General features: G+C 43.6%; 2 protein-coding genes across 8 annotated transcripts in view; both read right to left on the bottom strand.

Annotated features, from left to right (window-relative positions):
- Positions 1–1,436: 1,436 nt before the first annotated feature.
- tgif2 (TGFB-induced factor homeobox 2) lies at positions 1,437–6,849 on the bottom strand. Its single transcript, XM_075460545.1, has 3 exons — positions 6,558–6,849; positions 4,339–4,580; positions 1,437–3,518 (listed from the first exon to the last, which is right to left on the bottom strand). The coding sequence occupies exons 1-3, from the start codon at positions 6,574–6,576 to the stop codon at positions 2,046–2,048; spliced, it is 1,734 nt and encodes a 577-aa protein (XP_075316660.1). The 5' UTR covers positions 6,577–6,849; the 3' UTR covers positions 1,437–2,045.
- A 710-nt stretch (positions 6,850–7,559) lies between these two features.
- Positions 7,560–17,966, bottom strand: part of dlgap4b (discs, large (Drosophila) homolog-associated protein 4b) — a 129,004-nt gene continuing 118,597 nt past the window's right edge. For 6 of the 7 annotated variants that reach the window (XM_075460548.1, XM_075460553.1, XM_075460549.1 and 3 more), the window contains 4 exons: positions 16,886–17,373; positions 15,341–15,432; positions 12,613–12,783; positions 7,560–11,741 (listed from right to left, as the gene is read on the bottom strand). In XM_075460548.1, coding sequence (XP_075316663.1) covers positions 11,499–11,741; positions 12,613–12,783; positions 15,341–15,432; positions 16,886–17,373 — 994 coding nt within the window. In that variant the 3' untranslated portion in view covers positions 7,560–11,498. Of the gene's footprint in view, positions 11,742–12,575; positions 12,784–15,340; positions 15,433–16,885; positions 17,374–17,966 lie in introns of all 7 variants that reach the window. The other variant, XM_075460551.1, reaches the window with a different exon arrangement.

Here is a 17,966-nt window from a genome sequence, read left to right on the forward strand (position 1 = left end):
TCATCCCTCAGTCATAGGCTTAAGGCACAGCAGCCAGTCATGATTCACAATGTGAACTTTAAAATGAACCTTCTGAAAACATTTGGCTGTAAAGAAATTACAGTGAGAATTGAGCTCATGCCAGAAAACAAAAAGAAACTTGACCTTCAACATATTTACATCATCACATTTTGTTCTCAGGAGTGTCAGTTTATCTAAAAACCTGAAATAAAAAAAAAGAAACCTTGTCACATAAAACCTAAACCATAGCCAGCTGTTTCCAGGATCCCAATCGCAAAGGTGTCATCACAGTGGCATGCAGTACGAATAATTAAAATTGACCGTAACACTTAGTATTCTACACATGACCCAAGCCTGACAAGAACTATGTAGATTGAGGTATAAATGGACATCAGACCACTGAGTAGCTGAAATAAAAGCACGCCTACACATCCTTTTCTGGCTCGGTGAAGGAGGACAAACAAAACCGAAACATCAGAACAAAGTTGGAGGTAATCTGGGAATGTTTGCAGTGGTCATTGCTCAGCAGTATTAAGACCCATCATCAGACTTCCTCCGTCTGTCTCCAACAACGTGACCATGTAAAACGCAACCGTTTGAACTAAAAACAGCTCAGTGACACTGGTAAACATGACGAATTTTCTAACAATTCTGCTACAGCATTAGTCACAAAGAAATCCAGCTTTTCTCCACACGCTGCTGTCGGATGTCCAAGGTGGCACTCATCATCACGTTGATCCTTACAGTTTCACGGAAACTACAGCTTTAAGGGATGATTAGAAAAAAAAAATTTATGGAAACCATTTCTGAAGAAAAATGGAAAGCACAGATGAAATAAACTAGATTTTAAAAAAAGAAAATAACAATAATAACACTACTACTCATATCAGCTACCAAGTGTGCTACATTTGCTAAGTCGAGAACCTGTAAGCATTATTACCCTTTTCTATTAGTAAGACATTCAGATTTGAAAGACAGCGAACTCTAAGGCCCCAATATGGACAAAGATAATACATCCACTCTCTGAATCAGATAATACATATAAAGCCTTCTTCAGCACCATGTCTCTTCAGGCCTTTCAACTGAGATTGCCCACTGTGATACGATGTGACCTGGCAAAGTGATCTGGGTGTCTCATGAGATGGCACCGAAGATTTGTTTTAAGATAGAAACGTACTACTCGTTTGTTGAAATACGGTTATGAAAAGGAATTGGCAAACAAAGAAATATGTTCCACTGGAGAGCATATAGAGGAGCTGCAATCACAGTGGCCGTGAAGGCCAATGAAACTCCTCTGCTATAAAAAAAAAAAAAGAAAAGAAAAAGAAAAAGTGGTAAGGGGGGGGGGGGTCATTCTGTCGGGCGTGCTGCAGAAGACACAAGCTCAGCTCCACTAAAACAAAGGAAGAAGGAGGGAAATGTGCTGGAAACCCCCCCCCCCCCAAAAAAAAAAAAAACAGAGAAGGCTAAATCGCTAAAGATAATAATAATAAAAAAAATTGGTCATCTGAAGAGCACGACTTTAGCACTCTGAAAGTTAAAACTAATGTCCTCCTTTTTATCCAGATGGGGAATGGATGACAGGCAGCCGTATCGCTGATAGAAATGTTTTTTTTATACATTCAATAAAGTCCAGCATTGCTACTTTAAGAGACCAACTCTGCTGCACTGATAACCAACTAGGCTGACTGGAATTTTTGTACAATTGTGGGATATTTTCTGAAAGCCGAAAATCCTAACAGGGAAACGTCTTCCAAGATGCCGTCGAAAACTGTACAAAACATTTACTCCATACTGAGGAATGTTCACTCAGAAAATAAAACAAAATAAAAAAAAAAAAAAAGTTCAATAAAAGCATTGGCTTCCACCGTAAACATTGGCTTGAACAATAAAACTTCTTTGTCTCAAAATCATCTAATGCCTGTCAGGCTTCATTCCAAAAGGGACTGGTTGTGAAGATACATTCTGTTATATACAGTGTTAGCCAGCCTTAAAGAGTGTCTGGCCTCCCTCCACGCCATACATATAAAATCCAGCTGTAACTTCTAGTTGACAGGTTCACTCACTGTGTGCAGGCTGTGCTGCTGCCCCCAGACTGTGGTTATGGGGGTCTTAACCACTTGAAGGGAACTGGGTTGCCTGGAGTGAGCATGAACCATGCTCCAAACACTGGGCACCACAGCTGAATTCCTCTGCAAACTACTGCTGCCACCTTTGGAGGGCTGCAGAGGAGGGGTGAGGTGGGAGGTGAGGCCCAGAAGAGGTGTGATAGCCGATGTGGACAAGGATGCAGCCGGGACAGCGGTTGAAGCCTGGGCGGAGGTGGACACTGGTGATGAGGCAGGCAGTGGGCACGGGGCCGTTACCGACATCAAGGGAGGATTGTGGAATGGCAGGTGAAGTGGGACTCCTCTAGAGGCTGAGTGAAAGGTGACATCTGGAGGAGGAGCAGCTGCAGTTGGAGATGAATTCTGGGTTGCAGAAAATAGTGATGGTACTGATACATTTGGAGGACTTGTAGTGGGAGGCGAGACTGAAGTGGAAGCTGAGGCTGATGGTGTTGCTGGGGTAATGGCTGGAACAGCAGCTGGTTTCTGCAAATCTGGCTGTCCCAAGACTAAGGCAGACACTGGTACTATAGTTGGCAGATGGGCTAGAATGAGTTGAGGCTGGTTTGGGCTGGATGCTTGGACAGGGTCTTTCTCTGATGGACTCCATATGACTTTACTCATCGGAAGAGGGGATATCCTTGAGGCCGAGAGCAAGACTGGAGCTGGGACTGGCACAGAGGCTCCTGAGGTCACAAGAACAGGAGATTTTACAGAAATTCCATCCGACACTGGAGCTGCCATAGCCTTCTCCATCAGACTCTGCACCCTGGAAGGATCCATTACTTTCTCCTCTGGAGGTGGGGTTGGACCCATGTCAGTGCAGTAAGCGCTGCACTTTTCAACAGCTAGTTCAGTCTTTACAACCTCCTGTGCTTTGTTTTGGCCATCCTCAATTCTCTCTTGCTCTGCAGCCCTTTGGAGAGCTGCATCTACGAGGAGCCTCAAATCGCTGAAGTCCTGGGTTGGGTAAAGCTCAGGGGGAGTCGGAGGAGGCGTGTTGAAGAGGCCATTGGTAGGGCTAGCAGCTATTGTTGTGCTGGTCAGACAAGCAGACTGAGCCCCTTTTTCCTCTGCTTCCCGTAGCAGACTTCGTGTATCCAGCCTCATAAGTGCCTGGACAGAGCCTTCCTTACCAGGGTAGCCAGCTCCTGTCAGAATAGCTGTTGCTGTGTTCCCCAGCAGACTGAGGTCCAAAGTAGGTGCAGAGCGGATCACAGATGGTCGCTGTTGAGAAGAGCTGGTAGCGGTACTGGTTTCTGGTGAGCTGGCTCCACCTCCATTAGATGAGTGCCCTTCGTTTTTACCAGCCACCTTACGAGAGATGGTGAACTTGGTGGGATCTTTGCCATCTTTTCGAAGCAGGTCCGGAAGCAGGCGTCGACGGGCATTGATGAACCAGTTGCATATCTGGGGAAAAACAGGGGAAATTTCTGGCATGAACAGAAGTTCTCAACTAAAAACAAAGTCTACACTTCAATTACAGAACACTGTGAGGTTTAATTCTGAAAGTTCTAAGACCTGACAACGTGAGAAAAGCTTGATTAACTTGAGCCATGACTCAACTCCTGCATTACATTCAAGAGCTAAAATAATGGGAGACATTTGGCTTTAATTACAACTTTTCTTCATCTGCGCCTGTAGACAAAGCCTCACTCACTCCATCTTGTGGTAAAGCGAGAGGAAAAAGGGGTGAGACCGAAAGAAGAGAGCGCTCAGACAGCTGGCAATAATGAAGGTCTGAGCTCAAATATGCTGAGCCACAGACAAACCTGCCAGAGGCATTCCACTGAACTGACTACATAACAAGAAACTCTGCTGCTGCCTCCAACTGCTCTGTAATGCCTCATCTAGTGCAGGCTACTTTTGTGTGCCTGTGTGTTGAGATGGAAAGAGGAAACGTCTACTCATGATGCAACAAAGTGAAAAGAGAAGACTGGGGAAAAAGTTGCACATTGCGGGGCAATATGGTAATACGATCTTATAGCTTTACTTTTACTTTCACTTGCTGATATGTTCGGGGTAAAAATTTAAAACAAAAAAAAAAAGGTTAGACTTAAATGCTTGATCCACAACCCAAAATTGAAGTTTCACAGGTTTATAATCAACTAGAAGATATTGTATTTTGAAACAAAAAAACATCAGAATGCAGAAACTGAGTACCACAAGTGTCATTTCCTCGTGAACTTCTAGAAAAACGTATGAATAAATAAATAAGTAACCCCGTTACCTGCAGCAAAGAGAGGTTGGTCTGGCCCGACAAGCTGAGTTTCTCCTGCTCCGACGGGTAGGCGTTGAAGCGGTGCTCGTACAGCCAGCTCCGAAGAATCTGCACCGCCTCCTTGGGCAGGTTACCGCGGCGACGGCGCTTCCCAAGGAGCCCTCTTCCTGACAGGTCGAGTGGGGAGCCGTCATCGCTGTCAGACATGGCCGAAGAGTGATCCTGCTCCGGTCGATGCTCTTCCTCCATAGCTGAAGAAGAGGAGCGAAACCGTCACGTTACAGTGAGGACTCATAACCACTTAACCGGCACCTTCATATCAAATCTCTTTAGGTAGAACCAGGTGGCCTTCGCCGTTGTCTTTTACAAGTACACAGACAGTTATTCTACTGCGAGTGGCTGCAGCCTCAATTGTACACAGCTGCTTTCTGCACAAAGGTTTCTGATCCACTTTCAAGGCAAGAAATGAAAGCTAAACTGTGTCATCTCAATAGCAGACGCCATATGAGCAGAGACGGGGAGAAAAATGGTTTGAGCTGATCAAAAACACTGAGCGGAGAACAAGTGCTCAAAAGATCTAAATTAAAAAAAAAAAAAAAAACAAAGTCAGCTACTTTTAACATGCAGCTTTTACACAGTTTAAAAGTGGGGCTGTGGGAAGGCCTCGTTCAAACAAAGGCTTTGTGATTTGAACTTTTATTTAATTCGGTGGTTGGTCACTGGAGGAAATCTCCCCTCAAAATGGAGCATGCCTGATCCCAGGGGTGGGCCACAGAATGCAGTAAATGTCTTTCTGTGGGGCTGGGTGAAACCTGACCCCCGGGGGCAGCGCCTGTCCTCACAAAGGAGATTGTGTGCATATCAACATCACAGTAGCCAGTGGCCCAGGAATCTATTGAGCATGTAAAGGAGGCCGTATTCACCTCGTGCTAGTTTCTTAAGACTAAGGACAGTGGGGGAAATTGACTAATCTTTTATTATTATTTTTAAATGTGCATTTCTGGGCTAGTAGGGATGAGCTAGACTAAAGAGGGGATCTGTCCTTCTCCCTCAAAACAACATTGCTTGATCCCTTAGAGCAGGTCTGAGCATAACAGAACATCATTTTAGAACAAATATCCTGATCTCTCTGATTGGGAGCTTTTTCTGTTGCAAATCCCATCTTTTGAAATTAAGTGAAAAGGGTGCTCACATTTGCAACCCCTCCACAAAAAAAAACAAAAAAACAAACAATGAAAACTTTTAAAATATCCCTGTAAAAACTTGACCCTACCAAAAACAATATCTCCCGGTATTTCATGAAATCAGGACATTAATCCCAATATTGGGTCTAAACTGGGACTCTTGTTTGATAGATCTCAGGCTATCCCTGCAGTCCCAGGGAGAAACGTGGTGTACGTGATACCACAACAAAACTGCACTCTCCCCACGATTCCACTGCCTCCATGCAGCGAGATGGGTCTTTTGTCACAAAAACTACGGATCTCGGCGCAAAGCGAGGGCAGAGCGGCCAAGAACACACCAAAAGACACGCCGTCGGCGGCTATGTGTTAAATCGCACTGGCTGTCAAACAGGCCAACTTCTTGTTTACAAAATGTCCTCTCTGTCTACACGAGCTGGGGGGTGGGGGGGAAATCTGTGCCCTGGGAGACGTTTCGGAACATTTTCAGCGCTCAGTGGAAGTCCGGACCAAAGTTTGAAAGAAACTTCGGAAATTCTCACGAGCTACTTCAGAGGTGGAGATTTGAATGTGGCCGCGAAGAACACCGACACACAAAGTTACAAATCAGACTTCCCAAAAAAACAGCCCGCTTTGTCCAAGTAAAACAGGATACTGTAGAAAAAAGAAAGAAAAGATTTTTTTTTTTTCAAATTTTTTTTTTTTTTTTAAAAAGCCACTCAGATAATGCACAACCCGGTCGGATAAACCGATGAGCCACTCGGTAAACGAGCCATCTGGAGCGCACAAAGGAGGCAGACAGGAACGCACAGCCTCGCGCATGTCGCTCCGCCAGATGGACACCATGCCTGCCTCCACAGATAACTAGCTGGCTAGCTGTCCCTCCAAATTTAAACGCAAACGCACGCTGCATTCGCTCGCGACAAAAAAAAAAAAAAAAAAAACAGTAGCAAAAACACGCCGGGCTCGCACACAGGCACTTTGAGAGTGGTAAAATGTACATGGCAAAGATAAAAAAGAAAAAAGCACGACCTGAGTGGCGCTCACCTCGTTTCAATGGTTTCATTCTTTGTTGATGGCTTGAAAACACGCAGCTGTCCAAGTTGCTTGCTGTACAAAGCGTGAACGGGAGCCAAACGATGGTTGACACAACAGCACTTTCTTCCAAGACGCCAAAAGGTGTTGCGCTTCCTCACCGACTCAAAAGCCTCGCTTTTTCGGTTGTGCCACACGAGGAGGTTTCCAGGTTTCCATTGCACTCCTCGTTGTACACCAGGATGAATGTTTTCTGAGGGTTTTTTTGTCGCCTGTTCTTTTTACCTGCACGCAACAGCAGCGCCAGTGCTTTGCCAATCTTGACAGTCTCAGCTGAAATGATCCCGCCTCATCATCTGCTATTAGCCAATCATACGTCCTCATGACGCCCCCTGGGCACCCGTTAGCCAATCACGGTGCTCCTTCAGACAGCGGCTAGACGGCTGTGTAGCTGTGATTGACGGGAGAACCATTTCATTCAAAACAAAACGCAGACGGTCATTGAAACATTTTTTTTTTTTTTTGTCGCCACGGGTAAAAACCCTACTGTTACACTGACGCAAAATTGATGTGCGTGTTCGTGCAATTACTTCGACCATTGTAGTCAATGTGATCCCCGTCTGCGGGAAACGGCCATGGTTTTACGTAACAATGTGCAAAAATGTTCTTGTTACATAAAGCATGAACGTCAAAAGCGTCGATTCGTGATCAAAATTGACTGACCCATGATGCGATTGTCCGAAATATCTTCCGTCCGTCATTTTTGGTGGAGTTTTAAAGACACGAATTTCTCCACCGACTCCACGCTTGTGGTTCACAGTGCAGATCTTTCCAGATAATGCTCGATGGGAAACGCTGTCACCGTGATTTGTAGTCTTACTCCAAATTGAGCGACTTTGACACATTAGAGGCGTTGTTACCCCTTGAATTACAGCGTTTGGAGGGAAACGACAGGAGTCAGCCTTTCAATAACAGCAAGCACAAAACAGTAAACAAGTACAGGCATGGTGAACCTTTTGAGAAAGTACTGTGTGCATTTTATTGAACATTGCCTCTCCATTATACATGTTAACAACCTTGCAATAGTATAAACAGGTCTACAGCATTGTAAAATATGAAGATTTTAGTCTGATTTTCTTCCTATTTACAGAGGAGGATTTTGAGAAGCACACGGGGAATAATGCATTATAGTCTCATATTGATGTTGATATCAAAGAACCCCTTCACTCTGTAGTGCACGTACTTTAAATGTTACCAGAGCATAGCAAGAAGGAATCTAGGGAAATCTCATTTTACACACCCACTCACTCACAACTTTGTCTCACACAGTAAAACTTTTTTTCTAAACCCCACAAACCCTGAAATACACACACCTTATATAGTATTCTAATGAACAGATTCTAGTCTTTAAAATATGTGCTTGCTTGGTAAAAATATTTATTTCTAGACAGTTTTTGCTACATCACCTCTCTGGTGGTATGAGCATGGCCTTTGCCCCTCACCCCTTCCCCAGGTTTTGGCTTTGTGGAACAAAGCAAAGATGCTAATGAGCTTGTTTTTCTTTTTCTTTTTTGCAAGCCAGCCTTCAGAGTGGTGTAAAGAAGTAGGATCACTGCAGCTGGGGTGAACTATCCCTCTGGGGGCTAACCCGATTTTTTCATTTTCCTTTCAAGCCACCAACAAATTCCTCCAAGAGTGGCCAACCCAATAATCTTTAAGAGTAAGTAAACTTTTTGCAACGTCAAACCTATTTTGTTTTTCCTTTTACAAAAGTGAGTAAATAATAAAAGGACCAGTCTAATGATATCACAGGAGGGATGTCGCCCTTTAGATAAAACCCATTTAGTAAAATACTTATATTCTATCTATTTTGCAACTCTCAGGGTTGAAGGCGACACATTTTTTCAACAACCAAAAGTAACCAAAAGTGTCCAAAAAAAGGCGAGGGCTCTCTCAAGATTAAAGTCAAACAAAACATAACTGCTTAAGCATACTTCACACTCTGAAAACCATCAAATCCATATGTATGGGGACCATTATGTTAACCCCCTCCTATCCTTAAAAAAACCCAGTGGAGCTGCTTGGATCGTGGATGACTCAACCCAGGAAGTAGACCTATCTTCGTCTCAGCGGTATGTGTGTGCATACAGGAGAAAAGCCTTCCTTAAATGTATGAGATGGGCCTTCCTTTGTCTCTTTAAGGAAGGCCCATCCTTCAGTTGGATATGTTTTTGCATCTCACACATCCAACTGTCAGCAGAGTGGGAAAAAGTGTCGACTTTCAGTTTGAGATGGTTAGGTCACATAGCAGCGTTCTCCGTCTGCTCTCCTTCCCTGTGTCATTGAGATGCCAAATTGTGTTTTACCTGCATTCAAGACACACACATTAGTGCGATGAAATTGACAGCAAGGGTTGTTCGGGGGGGGGGGAAATAATTCTGTGGAAAAATGGAGAACAGAAAATGAAATGATATGAAATTATGTAGCATATCCAAAAATATCCCTACTGCTGACAAGGGGCGCATATGGGGAAGAAATTTTAGTATGCGGATAGACTTTATTGACTTAAAGGGAACAAGTTTACGCAAATTTAGAGACGGCTACGTATGCTTATTTAAGAAAAACACCTCATCAGACACAGCTTTGTAGTGGCAGTCAGAAATCAAATCAAGTCACTGACCGTGTTTAAGTGACACAAAAGGCCTTCAGGTGTTAACGATGCTATCCACCCCGGGTTAAATGGACGGGGGGGGGGGGGGGGGGGGCATTGAAGGCAGTCAGGGAACTGACTGTTGACACCCCTGAGCCATTTTCCTTGCTGATTGTCATCCCGAGCAGGCCAACAACAGGCAAACAATGGCCTGCCATCAAGAGAAAGGTATTGCCAACACAGAACAAGAAGAAGGGTACTTATTGGGCTTTTCCACTTCAATGGTTGAGGCTCAAGTTTTGGGTCACAGTGGGTGAGAAGTGACATGGCAGGAGCCAAAGGAATGGGGTGGAAAAGCAATAGTTTAGCATAACTAATCAGGACAGGAAAGCGCTTTTGTTTGCTCACCATTTGGAAAAAGCCAAACAGAGGTGCATCCAAGGCATCTCCCTGCTGACTGTATGGCTGGACATGTACTTTTAGTGTCGAATCCTAAAGCACTCACTTTAGGATTTTATGCGAAAAACCAAGAGCTTTGCTTCAGATATCTTTGTGTTGCAAAGTGGGTTCAGATGAGACAAAAAAAAGCATGTAAATAAGTGCAATCAACCCAATGTGTCATCTTAATGCAACACAGGACAGAGAACCCTGTTCAATTAAATACAAATGCCCCTTCATTTTACTCAATAATTGTGTGTACTGGATTGAAATGTAAGCATGGTTGCCCTTCAGAGGTCAGAAATGATTCCCTCCATAATGCCCCTTTTCTGGGCCAGGAAGGGGAGTGTCTCGGTTCTGAATACTCCACAGCAGTTGTGTTGTTGTACTGGCGGGCGGTTCTGCTCAAGCTTCCGGGCATGTGCATATCAAAATGTTAAATCTGTAATACATATGTTGCTGTGGCTACAGTCCAGTTCATCTGTTTTCACAGTCAACTGTTGAGTTCCCTGCTGCTGGCGTTTCAATACATGAGATGAATCTGAAACAATGAATTCATCTTTGGCTTCTGCAGTCTTCACTGGAGAAGAAAAAAAAAGGGATAAAATAAATGATGAAAACACAACGATGAATGAACGTAATACTTTAATTAGAAAAAGGTTTCTTCAATTTAAAAAAAAAAAAAAAAAAAAATCAGTTATTTTGTGTGCTAATCAGTTGAGGGGAATTATTTAAACACTGATGTCGGATTGATTTTATCAGTTGATGGGAAGCAAAATAAATCAAAATTCTCTGCTTTTAACTTGCGTATTTGGCTTGCCATATGACTTCAATAAAATGCCTGGATTAAATTGAGATGTGCAGGGTTTATTGCGCAGTGAGCTTATTAAAAAGCACTTAAAAATTATCTAAAAATCCCAAAACATCTATGAATCTGTCGTTACAGCACAAAAATGAAAAACAAAGGAAATGGAAGGGAGGAAAAAGTAAAAGAGACTGGAAGGAAGGAGAAGTTTCCCCAACAAAATAATGGTATGTTGCGGCAGCCATGCTGAAACTGCAGTTCCTCATGCATGCTCCTCGTTAATATCTTTATGTGCTTTCATTCTGAAAAAGATTACAGATTCTCACCAGTATTAAAAATATTTGACACAAAACATTCTGAGGACATGGACAAGAATAAATCACTGGGAACTATATAAATAAATCCGATTTTCAACATCATACCAAAATATTCAGAGTAGCCTGATATAAATGGAATATCACAGAAATCAAAGGATGAAGAAAGAAAACCGATACAGGGAAGACATACATAGGGGAATTTGTAGTGTGTGCAGTGCAAGGTGTCCACAAGGTGGTGCTGTGCAAAGCTACAAGATGGCCAGTGATCTGGGAAGAGAGCAAGAGAGTGGGCAACAGAAGAGTTAATACTTACCTTCTGTCCACTTAATAAATGTTATAGCCAAGATACAGGAACTTTTAAAATAGTCTTCATATAGATTCTTTAGCCTATAATTGTCATAATAACAAGATTTTCATTAACAATTTTTATGATATCAAGAATGGTAACAAGAAAGTTCCTCAGGGGAGGTCTTCAGTGGCAGCCTCAATTAAGGAGTCTCCTCCTTCATCCTTCGTCGGGTCCACAAAAAGTCCATGACACATTTTCTGTTCCAACCAGGACCAGCCTATAATTGTAAATGTCAAAAGCCAATAAACCCCTCCTCAGGACATCTCTCCTCCCCCACACCACCCATCCATCTTTACTTAGCATAGCTCACTCGCATAGCAAAAAAGTCCTTTCCTTATCCAGGCATTTCACCGACACTTATCTATCCCGTGACCCCTGTCACTCATCGTTTCTCTCAGAGGCGAGTCTGGGCCTCAGGGACGTAAATCTCTATGCTGTCTGCGCTCTCTGTGGCAGAGTTCTGGCGAAATGAGGCGGCCTTCTTAGCAGCCAGCAGGCGCTTCCGAGCCTCTTGTCTCTGCTTTTCTGCTGAGGCCGATGAAGAGGTGGATGAAGAGTCTGCACTCTTCTCGCGGCCAAGCGGCGGTCGTCCCTTACCAGGCTTCTTTGATGCTGGAGGGGCCACCTTCTCCTCGTCCTGTTGAGTTGCGAGTGGTGAAACATGACAGAGGTGGACACGGGAGAAGGGCAGAAGGTGAATGGAGGAGAGGGGGGAAAAAAAACCAAAACAGTTCAGTGAGAAAATATGGAAACAGTAAACTGCTTTTTTCTGTTCAGACATATTTGACAGACAGGACTTAGACAAGACTTATCGCCAAAGCTGATCATTCACATAGACAGACACAGACAATGAACAAAAAATATAGACAGTATTGACAGTTTGTTAAAAGACAAACATTAACAAACCAACATTTAATTGATGATTTTCAGTTATGAAATGGTAACATGAATTGATGGGCACATTGGGATAATCTTGAGTCAAAATTTAAGGATCACTAGACACTGCCAATAGATTTGAACTGATAAGCAACAAATAGCAAAAGCAGGGCAGCTACAGACACTTTGTGCAGAGAAATGCATCACAGGAACAGAGTTTGTTTTTGATCATCAACAACAGCCACACGAACATAAATGTAGACGTTTAAAGAGCAAAAGCAAGACTGCATTCTGTCAGATGAGCCAGTGCATCTTGACCATGCTCCACTTAAACACACAAACGTCAGAGAATGACACATGCATGCTCAAAGCAGGGCTTTAGACTTAAAAGCACACCAGTGTCAGCCCTCTTTGAGATGTTATTTTTTTCCCATGCATGTCTAGAGGGATCTTTGTGCCCCCTCATTCGACAGGGAGGCCCTGATAAGAGTTCATCCCACGAAGGGACAGGGTTAAGAAAAAAAAAAAAAAAAAAAAGTGGGAGAAATGGTGGTGGTGGTGGGAGGAGAGAGGCCGGTTTCGGCGGCTTTCCTACCCCAGCCAGGGCACTGGGCAGCATGGGTGGGCAGTACCTTCCGCTCAGGGGGCGACTGGGCAGCCGCAGACGGCACAGGCTGCCAGTCACTGGACTTGAGATGGTAGAGCTCATCGAACTTGAGGCTGATGTCCTCGATTGAGAGCTGCAGCAGGTCCCAAAAACCAGCCAGGTCCTGGGCTGTGGGCCGTGGGTTGGCATTCACATTCTGGTCGCAGGAAAGAAAAGGGGATGAAAATGACACAACAGTGACTGTGTAATAAAAATGCAGTGATTATTTCAGTGAGGAGTGTACAGCCTGTTTTAAACAGGATCAGCAGATATTATAGTAAGCTGTCATTTTTTCAAGAAGAAAAGTTATTCCCAAAAGTCAGCACAGGGTGCAAAGCAACATTTTGCCTATGTTACTTGAAATAGAAAAATGCCCATTGACTTTTTTTCTTTTTTTTTGCCCTACTTGATTGTTTTGTTTGGTGTAGATTGACCTTTTTGTCCAACACCTGAATCAACAAGTGAGAAACCATTATCCCACTGCACCTTTCTCTCACCTTTTCTTATGGGTCACTGGTAGCTTATCTACCAGCGTATCTACTGTCTTGGTGTGAACAGGACTTTAAAAGTTCAACAGACAATAGCTTTTGATACTTCAGTCAAAAAAGACAACCCAGTTTCAACGCTGTGGCGGCCAGCAGCAGAAATGTAAAACGTAAACCACCTAGTTTGTAAATAATGGGTAAACTCTTTTGACAAGTAAAAACTAGGCTAATCTCTAAAAATACTTTGTTCTAGATGTTTCCAGTATGTGACGATCAGGACAGTGGATTGAGCATCTGTGGGCCTGTGTTTAGATGGGCAAGGTGTAATTTCACCTCTAGACATTTAGTCTATAGCCGCTTTTCGAACAGAGCCGTTCTATGAACACTGTTCTAAGAACGGTCCTCCTCGAATTTCGTTCTGATAACTGTCCTTCCCCAGCGGAACTGTTTCAGTCTGCATTCGCACGAGTCGGGACCAGGTCGGGACTGATGCGGCGCAGCCGTCTGCAACAGTGACGTGTTACTTTAGCGCCACATTCAACAACAAAACAAAACTAAACAAAACCTGCGAAAAGTAAGGAGTGAAGAAAAAAACACCACAGAGAAGCTAATATGGAGAGCAGGGAGGCCACCGTGTTCATGGTCTGCATGATGGTGATATTAATCATGGACGATCACATCGGGCGTCTAACATCGAGGTTGGAAGAGCTCACAGAGAGAGTCAGGAGACGAAGGATGGAGCGCAGGAGATACTTCTTGGTTTCATGAAGGAAGAAAGGAGAGCAGAGCGCCGCAGACAAAGGAGACCAGTGTAAGTTTAACTTATTAAACACGCGGCGGTTGTGTCTGTGTCGTATGAGGAAACATTTCAGCCGTGATAGCATGACATGGGGCGTAGCTACCGACCACCAAACACCTCCGTCAGATGTGTTCCTATTGAACCCTGAAAAGACCCGACCTCGGAGAAGGAGCTGAAAGGGTTATAGGAACTAAGGGAGATAGCCCCGAGTTCTTGTATGTCCGAACACGGGAGAAAACGGCCCCGCAGATTAAAAGGTTATTAGAACTGCCAAAGGTTCCTACAGTCCGAAAGCGGCTTATGTCAGAATGCGGGAGAAAACGGCCCTGTGGATTAAAAGGTTATAAGAACTGCCAAAGGTTCCTACAGTCCAGTGCAGCTTATTGCTCCAACCTCAGCCCCTGAAGAGGTTGGAGGGTTGTTGAGCAATTTCAACTGAAGCCACAACAACAGGGGCAAAAAAGGGGAGAGAACATCTACAGAAGCGCTTAGCTGCCTGACCGGTGTGTAGAACACAGTTCTGACTTTACGTTTGTATGCGTTTTCATGAGCACAGTTTACACCTAATAATTAAAAATAATAATAATAATATTCACAATGGTGAAGAAAAGCTTTGACAAAAGCCACAGGTCAACAAAGCACCATCACATACTTTCAGACTCGTTGCTGCCCTTTTCACATTGAACACTAGAGGGAGCTGTATAACAACATGACTCTTTGGTCACGCTGACATCAAGCCAGACGATGGCAAAAAGCTTACAGCAGGGTTATTCTTTTCACATATGCTGCCTACCAACACAATGAGGAATAAAAGTTTTAATAACATAATCCTTCAGGATCCACTGTCAAGTATAATGACACACCCTTACCTTATAAATACCTGGCTCTGTGCTTTTTGTATATGCAAAGCTCGCAGATAAGCTCAGATATAAAAACAAATCCTGTACGGACATTCTCTACTCTGAAACATCCTCCTATTGTAGTGATCAAAGTGGAATGGCTGGCTTTTGTTTGTGCCCACTGATCATTACATTTAGGCAGCTGCACTCACTGCTTTCTCCAAACACTGGACGAATCATGTGTGTGTGTGTGTGTGTGTGTGTGTGTGCGCAATGTTTATCATTCATCCTACAAGTCACGTGCTGGCGGTTGGCTTCAATTTGTCTAATGCCATTTTCACTAAAACACGTCACCTGAGAGGAAGGGCTTGCTGACTTATTATAAGCGCCTGTTTTCAGCTGGTGGGCCCTTATGACTGACTCTGTAGATGTCTAATGTGCTGTGAATCATGGAAAGACAAGCAGATCTCGCAGAGGATAGAAAAACAAAAATACAACAGTTGGCTTGATTTGGTCACCAGCTGCGAGCACCAGTTTCCTGCCCGCGCAAGTCTGTTGGGTGGAAGTGTGAAAAAGTGACAGGATACACACCAAGTTTTGGTCACACAGTCCCCGGAACTGCTGGAACTTCTGAGACATTAGGAGCTGAGCGCTTCCTACAGCACTGCGAACTTTCCCCAGCACTACATTGAAGAAAGAAAAAATATCAACAGTTTTCTTTTTTTCCAGATGTATCCCGTTATTGTGTTTTTTTTCAGGAAATATAGCATTACTAGACACTTTACAGCTTGCCTGTATCACTGCTAAAGCAACAATCATAACCATACAAAGCAAACCCAGGTATCTAGACATAGGAGTGCCTTGCATTGTATCGCCTATGAACAGGCCCAGCCCAGGTGGCATGAAGGAGATTATTGGACAATGATATTCACTCTACAGAAATCTAAACCTATAAGCATACTCCTACCTGCTGTCTGTTAATATGCTAGTCAGCTGCTGTGTCAAAAGTAGGACAAACGTCTGCCTTGGAAAAACTGGGACTCCTCTCTGATCACTGGATTTCAAGTTATGGCAGTGAGATTGCAGTGTGTCGAGACCCAGCTTTGGACTGAAGATTTGCAGCAGATTTAATGCAGACTACTTAACACACATTTAAAAAAATACATTTAGAAAAATACTAACACAGGTTTGCATTGACACAGAGGGTCTTGTCCATATATGGATCAAGCCCATCTGATTAAAACAGTGTCCAAAGCCTTCATATGATTTGCATGCTTGGCCTGTATTTGCATGTGCGCTCACTGCTTTATGTCTCAGGCTGATATTGAGGCACTAATCTAATCTGGAGGTTTAATCAGTTCCAGACTAGATTTGTGTAATTCTGGAGATTACAGGCCTACTTCTGTGTGGTAACCCCATCTATTACGCCCTCATTCCCTTCCATGCTGTGTCTGATATTGTCGGGACTGGGACAGGGCTCTATGACAGAGCTCTGTACCATGAGCTAAAGTCGGACACCGATGGACCACTTGAAAACAGGTCAATGCATCTTCAAGATTACAGCACAGAAGTGACTGCACAGCCAGCTCTACCGTGCTCTTTATAGGCCAAATAACACTAAACTTTGGCTAATTTATTACCAACATCCTCTTGCAAGTAAGAAAACACTGAACTTGATGTTAAGGTAATTCAATTTACTTTCCATCACCTAAGTGTGCCAATGGGACACATAACACACATACATTACTAATTATTTCTAAAGTATTGCTTTTCATGCAGAAAAAAAAAAGAAACTAACCGCTTTATATGAATAGTTTTATTTACTCACAAAGCATTCTTAATGGGTCGGAAAATGTAAATAATGAGCTGTGAATTTTAGCGCCTGCTAGTGGTGACTAGCATTAGCACGCTCCATCAGCTCCTTGCTGCAGGCTACAATGTATGATGGTCCATTTCCCCTGATATAGTGTACAGCTCTTGTTCACTACTATGAATGTAACACATGATGAGTTCGTAGAGCACTATGTCGTGATCCAAAAGTTTTAATTGACATTTCGAACGGCTCAACAAAATGGCCGACAAGTGGGCAATTCAAACACAGCCGTCGAGCTCAAGTGAGTATCCTGCAATCCTTACCCTCCTCTGAGAGCTGGTTGTCTTTGGTTTCCTGCTCCATCTGTTGGCACCAGCCTTCCATGCGTCCCGTCTCGGCCTGCAGCAGCTTCAGGAACCAGTGACCATCTCTGCGACACAGCGTCCCCCCTCCTCCGCTTTGTGGGACGCTGCTGTTATTCCCATTCCCACTGTCCAGCCAGGGGTCTGGAGGTGGAAGAGACGACGGGTCCAGAGCTGGGTCCAGACTCTCTGAGAACGAGGAGGAGCTACTTCGTGTGGTGGAGCGGTTAAGAATCTGCCTGGGTGGTGGAGGGGAAGACGTGTCACCAGTGGGGTCTCCGTTGTCTAAAGAGTCTTGTCCAGGAGGGGGGCTCATAGACTGGCTGGCACTGTTGACCATGACTTTCTTCTCAAAAGGTTTGGCATTATTGATATGAGAAATGACGGAGATGTCCTGTGTGTCTGAGTCTGTTTCTTGTTTTGAGGCCATGCTACTGGAGCGACTGAGCCTGAAAACAAAACAAGGCGTTCTCATTAGAAAACAACAAACTTTTAATTCACAATTTTATGTGCGAAACGCAGACAAAGCAGCAAATAATTCAAGAATCACATCTCCCTTACTGGAGGAAACAGTCACAGCTTCGCCTCAACACAGAGTAATTTCTGCTGCTCAATGCACACAAATAAACAAGATCAATCAGATACTAGATACTTGATAGTAGGGCACTTAAGAGTAGCATCCTGTAAGCTTCTTGTCTTTACATAGCAAATGAAAGAATATCCAGAGCATCCACACAAAGCCTTCTTTTTGTCTCCATTTCTTGTCATCACTCGGGAAATGCTTATCAACGGCAGTTCAGCCAATCAATGAAACATAAAGAGTCCTCAACCAACAGCCGGGTAACAAAAGAACGGCAAAAGACTGAAAAGGGATGTCCAAAGCTATATATTCTGGTTACACTTACACAAACTATCCCTTGCTGTGTCAGTTCTGGTTTATGGAAAATGGAAAAAAAAAAAAAAAAAAAAAAAAAAAACACAGAGCAAATCTAGTTCCACTGGTTATGATGCAGGTAATAGAAAAAAAAAAAAAAAAAAGAAA

Source organism: Odontesthes bonariensis, chromosome 3 (genome assembly GCF_027942865.1).
Source record: "Odontesthes bonariensis isolate fOdoBon6 chromosome 3, fOdoBon6.hap1, whole genome shotgun sequence".
In the NCBI taxonomy this organism is placed as follows: domain Eukaryota; kingdom Metazoa; phylum Chordata; class Actinopteri; order Atheriniformes; family Atherinopsidae; genus Odontesthes; species Odontesthes bonariensis.

Excerpts from the sequence above, each read along its gene's own strand:
- tgif2 (XM_075460545.1), bottom strand. Across the intron at positions 3,519-4,338 it reads CCAACCTCTCTTTGCTGCAG|ATATGCAACTGGTTCATCAA; the intron begins GTAACGGGGTTA and ends GTTTTTCCCCAG.